This window comes from Misgurnus anguillicaudatus, chromosome 10 (assembly GCF_027580225.2).
Source record: "Misgurnus anguillicaudatus chromosome 10, ASM2758022v2, whole genome shotgun sequence".
NCBI classification, from domain to species: Eukaryota; Metazoa; Chordata; class Actinopteri; order Cypriniformes; family Cobitidae; genus Misgurnus; species Misgurnus anguillicaudatus.
The window spans coordinates 2406419-2420998 of record NC_073346.2 but is presented as its reverse complement, the minus strand read 5'-3'; the positions used below and the strand labels follow the sequence as shown (position 1 = coordinate 2420998).

At 38.4% G+C, this 14580-nt stretch overlaps 2 protein-coding genes across 4 annotated transcripts in view; both read right to left on the bottom strand.

Annotated features, from left to right (window-relative positions):
* Nucleotides 1-2057, bottom strand: part of LOC129448117 (LIM domain-containing protein 1) — a 43794-nt gene extending 41737 nt beyond the window's left edge. The window contains exons 1-2 of one of the 3 annotated variants that reach the window (XM_055210230.2): nucleotides 1519-2051; nucleotides 267-1437 (exon numbers count right to left, since the gene is read on the bottom strand). In XM_055210230.2, coding sequence (XP_055066205.1) covers nucleotides 267-1398 — 1132 coding nt within the window. In that variant the 5' untranslated portion in view covers nucleotides 1399-1437; nucleotides 1519-2051. Of the gene's footprint in view, nucleotides 1-266 lie in introns of all 3 variants that reach the window. The other 2 variants (XM_073871795.1, XM_055210231.2) reach the window with 2 other exon arrangements.
* Nucleotides 2058-4743: 2686 nt separating this feature from the next.
* Nucleotides 4744-14580, bottom strand: part of lars2 (leucyl-tRNA synthetase 2, mitochondrial) — an 86810-nt gene continuing 76973 nt past the window's right edge. The window contains exons 19-21 of the mRNA XM_055209917.2: nucleotides 14444-14555; nucleotides 9453-9580; nucleotides 4744-6180 (exon numbers count right to left, since the gene is read on the bottom strand). Coding sequence (XP_055065892.2) covers nucleotides 6001-6180; nucleotides 9453-9580; nucleotides 14444-14555 — 420 coding nt within the window. The 3' untranslated portion in view covers nucleotides 4744-6000. The remainder of the gene's footprint in view (nucleotides 6181-9452; nucleotides 9581-14443; nucleotides 14556-14580) is intronic.

Here is a 14580-nt window from a genome sequence, read left to right as displayed (position 1 = left end):
TAATGACTTAAAAGAAAAGAAATGAACAACAGATGCTGGCCCAGAAATAGCTTCTGGAAAGGAAAAGGTAACAGGGATCTGTATTGCTCCTTCACACACTCAACATACAACTTACTGTGGCAATAGTCAAACACGCACACATAAAGATTGAAGGTCAGATGGAAACAGGCAGAGGGTTTTTCAATCAGCAAGCTGTTAAATACAATTGCAGATGTGAAAAGAAATAAATAGTAAAAACACACTGGCAGTAATCGCGTTGTGCTTACCAAAGTACTCAGCCTTTGGCTGGACGTCCATCTCCTTTTCCAGGCGTTCAGTTAGAGCTTCTAATTTTATTTCAGCCACAGATGGCCCCTGATCTGTCTGCATATGGAGGGTCTGGCATGGCAGCTTGAGTGCCCGAGAGGGGCTAGAGGATTCATCAAGGGAAGACTGTATGGTAGCCGACGGTGTCGGAGCACTTGTGGTCGGCCTTACCTGGCTCTGACCTGTGGCGATGCTTTTGGGTTGGGGTGTCTCAGCTGGGAAGCAAGGGATTAGTGGAGGTGGGTTCATCTGCACGAGTGAGGGGGTTGAGGTGCCAGTGTTATGAAGTACCCCGTTTTGCGGGCCAGTGGCAGACCACTGGGCAGCAATGGGTTGGCACTGCTGACCAGAGCTAATTTGTTGAGGCTTGTGATTCAAGTCCCCTGGAGCCCTGTAGGTTCCTGTGGGTGACTGGGAAGGAGACTTCCCTGATGTGCCAAGAGTTTGAGGTAGGCCCTGGCACAACGGAGAAGTGCCGTCATGATTTTGACTCACTCCGGGTGAACTACCGGAGGAGCAACTACTAAAGAGAGGCGATGATGGAGCCTGAGAAGTGTAATCACTCTTTGACACCCATGTGCCAGTAGGGCTTGTGGAGGGCCCTGCCCGGGGTGGAACTGGTATTGAGTTAATATGATTCCCAGTGTCCTTACTGTCATAACTGTTTACAAAACCCCTGCTGCTAAATCCATCATGTAGATTGCTTGGATGATGTCTCTGTCCTTCATGATATATATACGGATTCACACTGGCATTGCCAGTCATCGGTCCAGACATAATGGGTGGTTTGGCTGCTGCTTCACTCCCCAGTCTGTAACTACTGATGGGCGGTCTGTCTTTGGAGCTCTCTGACACTTTTGCATGACCACCATTGATCCTTGCTGCCAGACTGCTTTTTGCCATCTCCTCTTGCTGCTTTTGCATATGTATTTTGGTCATCTTAGAGGCAAAAACTTTCCTAGTTTCTTCAAAATCCGGGTTATTTTCTGCATCTCTCCTCACGCGAAACAAGCCGTCCTTCGATGCTTCGTACATGTTCAAATCCTCAATGAATTTACTCGCCTCGAGTCCCAAATCGTCGTACTTATCCATGTTTGAAGCGAAAACCCGTTTCAAATGTTTCAAAACGATCTTTATGAGTAGAGGATAAAGAACATTGAAGTTGGGTTAACACTAATTTAAGACTGCAAGCCGTTCTTCAAAACTCCTCACCTGTGAAAACCACGAATAAAAATCACAAAACCCAGCAGCGGAGAAGTTTCCACGGTAAACGCAAGTTAACGTGGCAAAAACTTAATCCACAAAAATATCAGAAACACAAAAGGAAAGGCTAATTCGACGAAAATACAAACGACCCCGTGTTTTTCTGCGAATACGAAAACAGCCAAACGTAAAAGAGCAAGAGTAGAAACCATCAACGATCTGAACACTGACCGGAGGAAAAACAACTCGAGTTATTGTCTCTCCTTTAACTAAACTTTAGGCAGCAGGCGACCGAGTCGAATAAACAATGCCAACTTCTTTCTTCTCCAACCCGAACGAGTGCAAGTTAAACTTTTAACTTCTTAAATAAACTCTCTCCTCACTGAGAAAGCGCGCGACTGTTATACTCCCTTCTCGAGCGGAATCCCGGTATGAATGAAGAAGCGCGAGACACGGGGAAGCGCTCGTGACCAGCTCTGCACTTCACGAGTGCGCGGAAACGCGACCGCGGCCAGCGCCTTTTCCACGGATCCCCAAGACACATAAACAAGACAGTTATCTTTGAAGTTAGACAACGTTTTAAGGGTTTCGGAAATATTGAAAGAAATGTTTAATGACTCTCTACTGTATTGTCATTTCATGTGGTTGTGATTTAATTTGATACAACTACACTAAAAATGTCGGTAGAAATTACAATTATAAGCCGTTTGCCAGTAACTTACTGTAGATTTAAATTTATTTTATTTACTGGCAACAGTTTGTTCAAAGTTAAGCGAACATTAAACACCAACAAGTCTTTATCTTTACAGAGTAAAACTTAAAGAACAGTCTCATGCAAAGCATTTTGGGAACCAAAAAAACAAAACAGAAAAAGCTTGATGAGGATTTCTGTTACCCAGAATGCTTTGCACGAGGCTGTTATTTTATAGTTTTATTCTGTAAAGACAAAAACCTGTTAATGTTTAATGTTCATTTAACTATGAAAAAATGTTGCCAGTTAATAACACATCATATTTAGCAAAATCCCAAACAACTGCACTATAAAAGAAATCCTTGTTGCACTTACATTTTTATACACTTAAACAACATCACTTAAACAAGTACTTTAAACTTTCTTAACTAGTAAGAAGTTGGTATAAATAAAAAAGTTGAATGGGCTTTATTTTTATCATTTGTAGCAACTAGTCCATAATCTATAATCTAACTAGTCAAAAAAGTTTAAATGACTTTTTGTAACACATATTTTTTTTACACTGTGCATTAGACATAGTATATTAACAGCTTTATTTTGAGATAGTAAACTTTTATCTCAACCTTGAGAGAAGCATTTTCCCCCCAAACTGGTCTTTTACAGCCACATGAGGAGCGGGAGCCGAAGAGGGGCAGAAATGCTTTCCCCTAAAAGCACACTGCTCCACATCTTACACATTACCCATAGCTGATATAAACACTTATACAGGATAAGTACAGTTGTAGCCTATATTTTCTAAACCAAAGGGTAAAATTTGCCTGTGCACAATTTACCACCACAATTTTATGGTTTTGTTAGGTTAGGTGTTTCAAGTGGTTTAACATACTCATGTGCAAAACAAAAGACAGAGTACAAAGGACAAGAATATGCAAGAATACAATTCACATATAGAGAACAAAACCTTCCTTTATATGTAAGATCACATATCTGAGGAATGTGGTACTTCAAGAAAATGATGGCTTTATAAGTGAGTCACTTACACAAAGCTCCCATAAGGGACAGTGGAAAGGGATTGATTTCATGAATGACTTATGTGTGGTCACTGAGTAACATGGTAAAGAACATTGTTAAACAATAGATGTACTGTGTTATCTCTAGTGTCCCTGGACCAACACCCTTAAAGGCACTCGATTTGACATAAAATGCTACTTTTGTGCTAGTCTTCAACTTTGTTAACTGACATGCTTAAAACGTTTTCTCTGATGCTTTCTGGGAAGGTCAATCACTCAACTTGTGAAGTAACAGTTGACTGGCATTTATTGAGGCGCTAAGACATTGTAGGTTGGGTTGTCAGTGGTTTGGGTTCTGGAGACAGAAAATGGGGTCAATGAGGACTACGTAGTCTTCTGTAGGCCAATATAATGAGAACATTACACATGCAAGACTGAAAGACTGTGTGACAGTTTGTTGAAATACATGAAGTAAATGGGATACTTGAAAAAGATCATTAATACAGTATAACTGCTTGGTTTGTCTCCAAGTAGGGTATGGTGTGTTGTTATAAAGCCCCTAGTCATGACGTTCCTAATGATAAATACAGGAATCACATTTCACTCACCCCCACAAATGCTTAACATTGTTGCTCTCATACACACTGAAGTACTGACTGTAATTAAAAAAAAATCCCTAAAGATGCCAAAGAATGCATTGAAATAATCTGTTTAATTGTTCTCTGATATATATACTAGTCAACATATGAAGTGGATCAAAAACATTCATCAAAGTTGTCCTAGACAAGAGCAGGTAATGGGTATTGGTTTTAAGACAACTTCTAGGAAAGGTTTTGATCCACCTCAAATGTTGACCAGTATAGTATACACACTAGTATGTGGCTTTAAAATGGTCCAGAGATGTTTTTACATGGCCATTTACAACCCTAGGATTTGCTTGTAGAATGAAATGGTCTATTATTACCTTATTTGAAAGGGTCATGAATAATAATGTTGAGCTCTGCTCTGATTGGCTGTTTCTCAGAGCAGCCCATTTGAGTAGCTCTGTGTGTGTAAAAAGACCTTATGTTTCAGCCTGTATCAGACAAAGATGCAGATTTTGAGGAATATAGTTGTGAATGGTTTCTGAGTGGTAAGTAAGCACCTGCAAAACGTATCTGTAACATCAATAGTAGAACTTTAGCCTAAACGTTAGCATATAGCATTAACTAGCATAGTCAGCAGTCACAACTTTGTTTTTAGCATTGTAACAACTTTGTAATTAATTTAATGTGTAATTTAATGTTGGGGCGTACATCTCGACTTTAACGTCACAGTTTTTGTTGAGATTGGTCTGTTTTCCAGCTGTCCTTTGCATGCACGAGGTTTACATAAAACGGCAACAATCGTGTTTGAGGCTCTCAATATTTCATTACAATGTACAGAGCTCTTATTATTCATCTAGTTCAGTTTTACACACCTTTAAAAATTAATTTAACAAAAAAGAATAATGAACATGGCTTCCGTGGAATTTTCCATGACTGAAGGCCTACCTTTACACTTGCTGTCTTTTGTTTTTATTTATGTATATAATAAATGCATTTTTTATACATTTGGCAGACTCATTTATCCAAAGTCATTCACATTGCATTCAAACTGTAATTTTTTTTTAAAAATCAGTAGGTGTTGTATGATCAAACATATGACCTTTGCGCTGCTTATGAAATGCCCTATACCAACTGAGCTACAGAAATGGGGCAAAGAACATATTTTGTAATTCTGAAAGGCCTTACTGCACTCCATAGTTGCTATTTAGTCTTTTGTCTTTGGTGAAGAACAAAGACTAAATGTTTTAGGCAAAATGTCCAAGGTTCAGTTTTCTGCTGGTTGTTGGTGATATCCCTGCTAAACAAAACAATAAAACCATTACAAAAAATTCTAATGGTTTCCATTAAAATCCCAATAGAAATCATTAGCTTTTACCATTAAAACCACTACTACCACTGTAGTGTGTTTTGGGACATATTCCATTAGAACCAATAAAATTCCCAATAAAACCAATAGAATTTCTGTGATGGTGTCTATTGTTTCTTTTTAGCAGCTGATATAATGGTAAGCTTGAAAATGTACCAGTTATGTATTATAAAAGTGCACAACATGAAGTGTGGAAGTGATCAAATCTGGGTGCTTGACATGTCTAGTTATTGCCACAACGGCTACTTATCTGACCAGTAAACTTCTACTGTATTTTATTACCAGTAGGTGATTATGTGACAGACATAAGGAATGCAGTGAGTTAATTAAATGAGGGTCTCATTAGGTTAGTTGTTGGTTATGAGACTGTTGTCTGCAAGCACAGCATGGTCTTCATATCTCCTTTTCAGGCAGCAATGCAGGTCTGTTAGAGGTGTTTTAATGCCAGGCTAAAAGTGGGTATTCAGAAATAGCTCGTCACACAGCACTGACACTATTAGACTGTCCTGGAATCTGAGGTGACAAGAGCCGAGAGGTGGAGCTGGACGAAACGATGGGACAAATCATGTTTGGCTGGGTATCCCAACAACCTAAAAACCGCTAAAATACTCTTTATTTAGCAGCAAAGAGCATTCGTTGTCATTTTCATAAAAGTATATATAAAAAGACAACTATTTCTCCTTAAATAATTCAAGGAAGACATGTCTTTTTGTTACTCTTTTAAATGAATTGTTCCACCATTGTTCATGGGTGTCTTCATGAATATAGAGTCTTTGGCTTTTCACAGGCAGTTCATCCGGATACCAAAACCCTTATGAGGCACATTGATTCATTGTGTCATTCATCTACCAGGAAGTTGATAAGGGCAGTTCTGGGGGAAAGGATAGCTTTCTTAATGATGCGGTCAGAGAGAAGACGAACACCCAAAGGACTTTCCAGCACCAGTTTTTGAACCTTCTGTGAATCTTGGGCCACCTCACGAGGTACAGAAACACTTCCACACATCTTGTTATTGATCTAAGGAAAGTACAGAAAGACAATTAAGCATGCAATTTAAATAAAATTTCATAAAATCAAGCTGACGTTGCTTAATGTGATAAGTTACAGCAACTCATAAAAACAAGTTGAAATTGCTTAACTTTAAACAAAATGAATATATCATTTGATTTAACTTAATTCAAAGGAGCTAAAATTGTTTTACAGTGTCCAAAAATAAAGTTTATATTTATACTTAAATATTTAAAGAAAACATCAGTGGTGCTTTCCTGTCCAAAACTCTTCATCATGAAGTCGGGAATTTGGGTTTTGAATGTTGGTGGCTTTTTGGGCATAGACTAAAGAGCCTATACAGTCTCTGTGACACCTGGGTGCCAACATTCAACAAGAAACTTTTTGTCACCTGTTCACCAAGTAGTTTAAGTTTTTATATCTGGGACACTGCGTTAAAGTACTTTAGTCAAACAAATCCCAGTATATTTTAAGGGTAGATACATTGATTCTGCATTTGTTAGTTCTCTGTGCGGGTTTGTATGAAACATCAGTCCCACAGTGCGTCTGTGACTGAACCATGGGAGAAACTGAACCCTGTAATTATGACTCCCAAAGTAGTTCATCCACCTCCACAAAGCAGGGGATTTCCCAAAATACTGCAGCTGTCCAAACCCACCTCACCAGACTGTGACCAGTGCGAGACCTACAGTTGAAATGAGTGGGTGGGGCATTCTGGGTAACCCTGTCCTGTAGTGTGTGATTAACAACAAAGCAGCAAAGATATTCAGTTTGACATGCATGACATCTCAAATCCTCCATAAAAACAGTCCGGGAGTTTGTGAACAAACTAAAAGATGTGCTAGTAGTCTAAACGACTATAGATAGTATGTCCATATCCATCTCTCCATTATTTTGATGCACGTTTAAACTGGGAGGCAGTTGCGGCCGGGACTTCTCTTCCGAAGGGTGCAAATTCAAAATACGTGTTCGGAGTGTTATGTGTGTTGCTCGTCATGTCAAAATGTGTGTTCAGTGGGTCATGTGTACCTATGTGCATCAAAATACGTACCACGGATTGAAAGGGTTTATGATAAAAGAGATGCTCACTTTCACAAAATACTTGCAAGACACTAACTTAACACTAAACTCTAATTACACATGAGATTAAGCGAGTAACTGGCAAACGTGAGCGTCTCTTTTTTCATAAACCTCTTCAAAGCGTCTGCAGCAGCACATGGTTCACATCATGTGCCAAACACATTTCTGCCGAGAAATGAGCATATGTAAGGGTTGAGTGTAAACCTGTTTACATATTGTAGTCATAACCAGGTTTATAGTAAAGCAACAATTGCTTTGTACAACAGTAGATCTGTTCCAAAAAAAAAAAAAAAACTCACCATGTACTCTTTACAAACTAAATTCCCATGGTAGATCAGAGACTAATGCTGCGTTTACACCAGCCGCGGTAGAGGCGTCAAGCGCGAGTGATTTCAATGTTAAGTCAATGTGAAGACGCGTTGACGCGCGTCTCGAGATCTTGCGGCGCGGATGAGGCGTTTGTCGCGGTACACACGAATGGTGCTTTTTGTGCATTTTGCTTTTGAAGCGAATTTGCGGCTGACGGCCGAGGTGAAAAATTAGCAGATTTCCGCGCCGCGTTAACCAATCAGGAGCCTGCTTGCTGCTATGGCGGCAGCCCTGCCTGGAGTCACTTATTCAGCATGAAGGCTTGATATTGTCCGTGAGCAGTCACCCGGAGCTATACGACACAAGTTCTTATTTCTACAGAGACGGGAATAAAAAGGACCTCGCTTGGAAGAGTGTCAGTGAGGACATTGGGCAACCAGGTAAGTTGTAAATACACATTTCACTTTTGAGTCAAGTGACGTTTATCGACCCGCTCCATTTATTTTCCCCCTATAGTAACGTGACCAAATACAAGCGGCAAACTAGGTGCGATTTTGACGCCTGAAACGTGGTTGGTGTAAACGCAGCATTAGCATGTTGCAAAGACAACTGCTGCATCCCAATTCACCTGCAGTACTTACATTATGCCCTAAGAAAGTATGTACTGATTTACTATGTTGAAAGTATATACATTTAAGTGCATAGCAAAAGAGTATGCAAGTTCTGGGACATACTAATGTGTAACGAAAGCAAATGCTGTTGCCTAGACAACACTGTGATCATTAACAATAAAATCCATCAAAATACAACTCTTTCTTGCATTTCTGTTTTTCTAATGTTACCGTTTCGTTAACGCATCACTTATTTGATATATTAGTCACTACACTCCTCCCTCTAAACAATGAGTTAACATCAGCTGTTAGAGACTGCAAGCATCTGCACTTCAAATTTTAAACAGAAATAGTACACCATTTTCTCCGGTTACTTCATGGATACTCAGTTCAACAAATTATGATTGGGAATTTTTATTTCAAATACTATTTAGAAGGGATAATAGGCACATTGGGATGCAAGAAATGACACAAAACACTTTGTGTATCAAAAAAAATACAAGCACCTATAAGCAACACATCCACAATCAATGTCCTTCATCTCAAATGAGCATTTTGAAGTGTAATGAATTATGGGATTACTTTCACACGATTTTGCAAACGAACACATGGTCTTGTTTTCTTTAAACACCGATAGTGCCCGATCATGAACTATCACTCCTAGATTCATTCATTCAGGGCAAGCAGAGACAGACACATCAAGGGAGAATCTGAGCAGCCGCAGAGAGGGCTGAAGCCTGTAATAACTGTTCACCCATCATGAGTAATTCAAAGGCCAAGCCCATCACACACGCTCTTACAGACAGAAATTACAGAGCGCCAGTAATGAAATACAGACTTTTTTAGTAAGAGTCACACACTTACCCCTTCGCCACTTTACCAGAGAAAACTGTTTGCTGAATGTGTACTCATTTTGGACATGCTAATGACGACACCTCAAATCATGCGGCTTGCTAAGGAGGGGTGTACTATTTACTTTTCTAAAAGATTGGATTTGGGATTTTCCATGGACAATAAAACAAGTGGAAAAATCCCAAACTTGCACTGTAAAAGGGAGCTGTGCCATAAACTGCAACCAAAATACGAGAGACCGGAGAGTGAGCTTGTTATATTTGGGCCAGAAGGCAACCACCCAGAAGATCCAAACCACCATCCAAAACACCTCTAGCATTGTGTTGGTATGAGAAAGCACCATTTGTAGTTTACAATTTAACTAAGTATAAGCACTTTCTAAATGAGTTAAGTGGCTGTAGTTTGTGTGTGTGTGTGTGTGTGACGTACCCGTACAGAAACCTGGAGCGTGTCAGGGGTTTGTAGGTACTCTGGGTCGACACTAGGCCACGGCTGCTGAAGGACATTTCCCTTCCCAGACAGCATGGTTCCTAAAGGATTCCTCACCTGAGTCAAACCTACAGTACACACAAAACTGTTAGTTTAACACCATTACTGACGACAGGGCGGTGATTGATCCAGCACAGAAAGAGACATCACATGGTCACATGATCGATTCCCCACTCTCGGATCCTCTAAATTTAGAAACCTGTATGTGACCTCTAACAAGACCTTCAGGAAGGATGTACGCTTCCGCTTGTCCTGAACATCTACAATATGTGTGTGTGTAAGTGCTAAACAATACACAACACAAAATACCCTTTATTTAACATCACTGATGTCCAACCTGTAAAACAGGCACAATATTTAAAGTGAAAGCTGCAGTAAAGACTAAGATGTTCACTGAAGAATGACTTACAAAAAAAACATACAGGCTATTGTGTGTTTTATGGTGCTTTCCCATTCCCATAAGGGCTTGCTGCTGTGGTGTCTACACTGTTGTTGTATAGGAAAGAGTTATATAATATAAAATAAGTTATATGAAATAATAAAAGAATAATATGACATACAAAGGCAAACACTGAAACTGAGAACTTTTTTAAATGATCTGATATTCATTTGTACACGGCATTTACTCTTAATCTCAGTATAGTTGAACCAGACTTGTCTGTCACTTTACTAACTCAAAAAAAAAAAAAAGATACTGCATGTTATAGCAGTTTACATTTGTTGGTAAGCAATTCATTTAAATATCAAAACAATGTATGCAAGCAAATCCTTCAAACACCTACATACACTCACTCAGTGTCTTCTGTTCACCATCAATTGTTCTGTTATCAGAACATGAGGATGTGTCCATTTCACATCTTTCCTCAAGAGACACACACGTACACTTTCTCTATGTGTGTGACAATAACGGGATGTGATGGAGTGGACTATAGATACACTACAAATTTCCTTTGTTTTCCCAACACTAGCTTTTTCCATGACTCTTTACAACAGCTTAGATCTTTTCCCAACATCATCTTTAAGTCATGCTGTCTCTAAAAACAAGTGTGGTACTAACACTTTTCTTCTGAACAACTACCTGTGTAGTATGATAATAGTGTTTGATACCACGGAGCAAGGTCATATATTCGTCCCATAAGATTGGAGCTTTGCCAAAAAGTTGAGTTTTTTAAAATAGAGCTATATAACTGAGGCATAATAAAACTGTAATCAGGATTTTTATGAATATATAAGTGTATATGATATCGAAGACAGGTCTAGTTTTTCATTAAAAAAATTATAGCCGCATACAGAAGAATGAGTAGAAGTAGACAAGTAAGGAATGCATAACAATATCACAGGGAGCACGTCTGTAACAGGTCAAAGGTGCAAACAGTTACCAGAAACAATAGACACAATGTGGAGAAACTGATATGATGGAGAACAATAAGGTAAAAGACTTTGGGATTGTGCACATGTGATACTAGCAACGTTGCATTCTCACATTTCTTACATTAGCTGGGTGAAGAGGATTAGATAAGCTCATGGACATGTTGACCGGAAAGTCAGCATTTCACCCATATGAGTTACAGTATGTGCCAGTTCTAAAAAGATCACCACCCCTCAACATGAACTCACAATGTCATTCTCTGTGCTTAAAATATTTCATTTCTGTACCGTTAGTGATTTTGTCCGTTTGTTCAAACAATGTTTAGAAGATGCCACAACACTTAAATCAGGTTAAAGGTGACATGAGAAAACAAACATTTTTGTTTTGTTAGCAATATTTTGACCTACACAGGTTACACTCCTCAGGAAGTGAAGCTACAGATAGTTTACTTGTATTTGTATAATTGTCTCTCCACATTAAAGGATTATTCCACTTTCTTACACATTACGTAAGGTTGCGCTGGCGCGTCACACGGCTTGTGCAAGATGAGAAGTTGTGGTTTAAAAGTTCATATTTTTATTTTTATTGCCGAAAATGACAATGATTTTGGTAGATAAGACCCTTACGCCTCGGTTGGGATCCTTTGAAGCTCTTGCAACTGAAATTGCAACTGTTGAGGTCCATTAAAGCCTTTAAAAAAATCATGGAATGTTTTCCTTAAAAAAAAAAAAAAAAAAATTCATCTCGACTGAACAAATAAAGATATAAAATTTTTGAATGACATGAGGGTAAATTGTCGGGATTCCTCTATTTATTTCCATAACTAATTCTTAGTCCGGATTCACAGAACATTCTTAAAGGAACAGTATGTAAGAAAATGACCCTGATATGCCACTAGACATTAAGAAATCATTTTCATTTCAAATACTTATATCACTGACAACAGTGGTCTGGCCAGGATATTGTCATTTAAAAAGTGGAGTTGCAGCCCTCAACTGATGTTTATGTTGTCATGTTGTGTATTGGCCACCAGTTGTGTGATTGCAGTACCTGTTTTAGCCACATGTTTTGTGATTGCAATACAAGTTTTGGCCACAATCCTACATACTCTTCCTTTAAAGCGTAACTAAACCCATGGTCAGAGCCTGACTCCACCCACTGGCAATATTTGAAAAATGCTAGAAAAGTGGGCAGATCCCAACAGAGATAGAGGGGACGAACTAAGTGTGTGGTGAGATCGTAACAAGGGCGTGGTGATCTTGAACCTGCTTACATCACGAGTCATTTTTTGGACCCACCATCCAATAGGAAAATTCAACTGCAGTAGCCACCGTTTAACCTGAAGAGGGCAGCACTCAGACGTTTTTACACCATATATTGTAGTATTGAAAAACTGTCAAAAAACTTACTAAAATCAATGAACAGCACTAATAAAGCATCATTCTTATAGATCATTAACTAAAAAAAGTTGGTTTAGGGTTAAGTTACACTTTAAGAATACATTTTTCTTTACATGCCACTTTCTTTCTAAATTCAAATGAAAGAAGTTAAGAATATTTTGTATTCCCAAAAATAACTAAAAAAAAATACTTAATATTTCTTAATATAAACTTATGTAGATTTAATATTCTTGAAAAAAGAAACTGTTGTGAATAACATCTTAAACCAGAAAATGCATTTCCGGAGGAACTGCGAAAGTGTGCATGCTCTGGTGCCACCGATTTAGTTTTTTTATCTTGTGCATCCTCACATTGGAGTCCCAAATTCATGTACAAAGTTTGGTTTCAATATGTGAAAGAGTTCCTGAGAAATGAACTACTTCCTGTTTGGCGACTATGACATGGGTATCTTTTGGGCTGTGATGAGCAAATGCTTCCTAAAAACAAAAATCCTTCTGGTAACTTTTTTGAGGCTTGCCCTTGGTACAAGGATCATGTACATCCAGTTTCGTGAAGTTCGGACAAAATTTGTGACCTGTGAATCTTTTTTGGGGTTTTCTGTTCAATCCAATATGGAGGAAGAACGACATGGATCCATGACATCATGTCTTCAAGCAACTTAGACCGGCACTGCCCGAACGTTTTAAAGTTTGAACGGGGTCTCTGTGTCAATCGGCCTAGTCGCTGGAGCTGGCAAAATATTTGGGCGGAATAATTATAAGAAAACTTATGAAGAACAATAAGTGTGCTTTTTTCATGCACACTTAATTAGGACAACTTCACGGTTGTCTTATAAGTTCATTTGGATGTTTTAAATGTGACACGCATCATACACATCATACATTGAGGAATTTCATATTTGATATAATAATGATCAAGCATAAATGCCTTACTTCACTTTTCATAAATTGAGTACTTTTTACTTGCTTTTATTATTGCGTTTTTTTTACTTACTTTTTATTTCCTCCATATTAATATTTATTCTGCAAATAATTTATTCTATAATATGTGGTAGTAAAAGTCATTAAACATATCACACATTATCCACAAATGAATAGATACGTTTATTGTTTCCTCATAAGCAGGCTAAAATAATTAATTTTAAAACCTGTCATGATGCTCTTAAAAAATTAAGATGATCTTAAGAAAATAATTTGAGAACTAATATAATTTTCAAGAACTGCACTTATGAGTCTTCTTACAAACTTCTTATAATTTATTTTAATAATATATTTTTTTCATCTAATGAACATTTTGAATTAAGTAAATCCAGCCCCAGGTTTCCTTGTGCATTATTTACCAACTGTATTCATCAACTGTTTTTTTTATTATATTTCATCAAAATAATTCCCAATTTTCTGCTACTGTAGGGAAGTTAACAATAACCAAGTCTATTTTTCACAATCTTATTTCATCTTAATGGATTAAAGTCTAACTCCAACACTATTTCTCACTAAATATTCTCACAAGTGTCTCATAAAGACTCTCACAATTAGAAAACAGAAAATGTTAAATTTATTTCTATATTCCCAGCTAAAGAAAATATCATCATTTACTCCACGTCAACCCATATACATACTATCTTCTTTATACTTCCGTTTTCCATACACGGAAAGCCTTTAAAGCCAGGGGCTGCACCATACAAGTAGGCAATATCACTGTATAAGCAGTATATTACCAAGTCATCTGCATGGTCACCAGAAACTGTTGTTGCATAAAAACTAATTATATTAAGATTCTGAAAGTGAGGTAGAACGTATGGTAACCTATACTTGGAATGTGACCTCAGCATTAACCCATCCAGTGAGTAGTTGATACCCACACTGCAAGTTGTAAACACACACACACACACACACACACACACACGGAGCAGTGGGCAGCTATCGCTGCGTCGCCCGGGGACAGGCGCCTTGCTCAAGGGCACCTCAGTTGTAACCTGCCATCCGTGAGACTCAAACCGGAAACTTTGGGTTTGACTATTTAAGTTAGGCGACGACTACCTCTTCTTAAATTTACCTTATATGTTTCTTCTGAAGAATAAAAGCATTTGGGCTTGGGAAAGATATGCAGGTGGATAAAGTTTTAAAGAATGATTTGTTGATGACTTGGCTGTCATACAGTACCTGTCCAGAGTTCAGAAGCTAAATGTGGACACATGGGTGCAGCCATGATACAGAGCGATGCCAAAGCCTCCTCAAACTCCACACTGTGCAGAACTACTCGAGATGAAGCTTGCTATTGTGGGAGAGCAACAATTAAA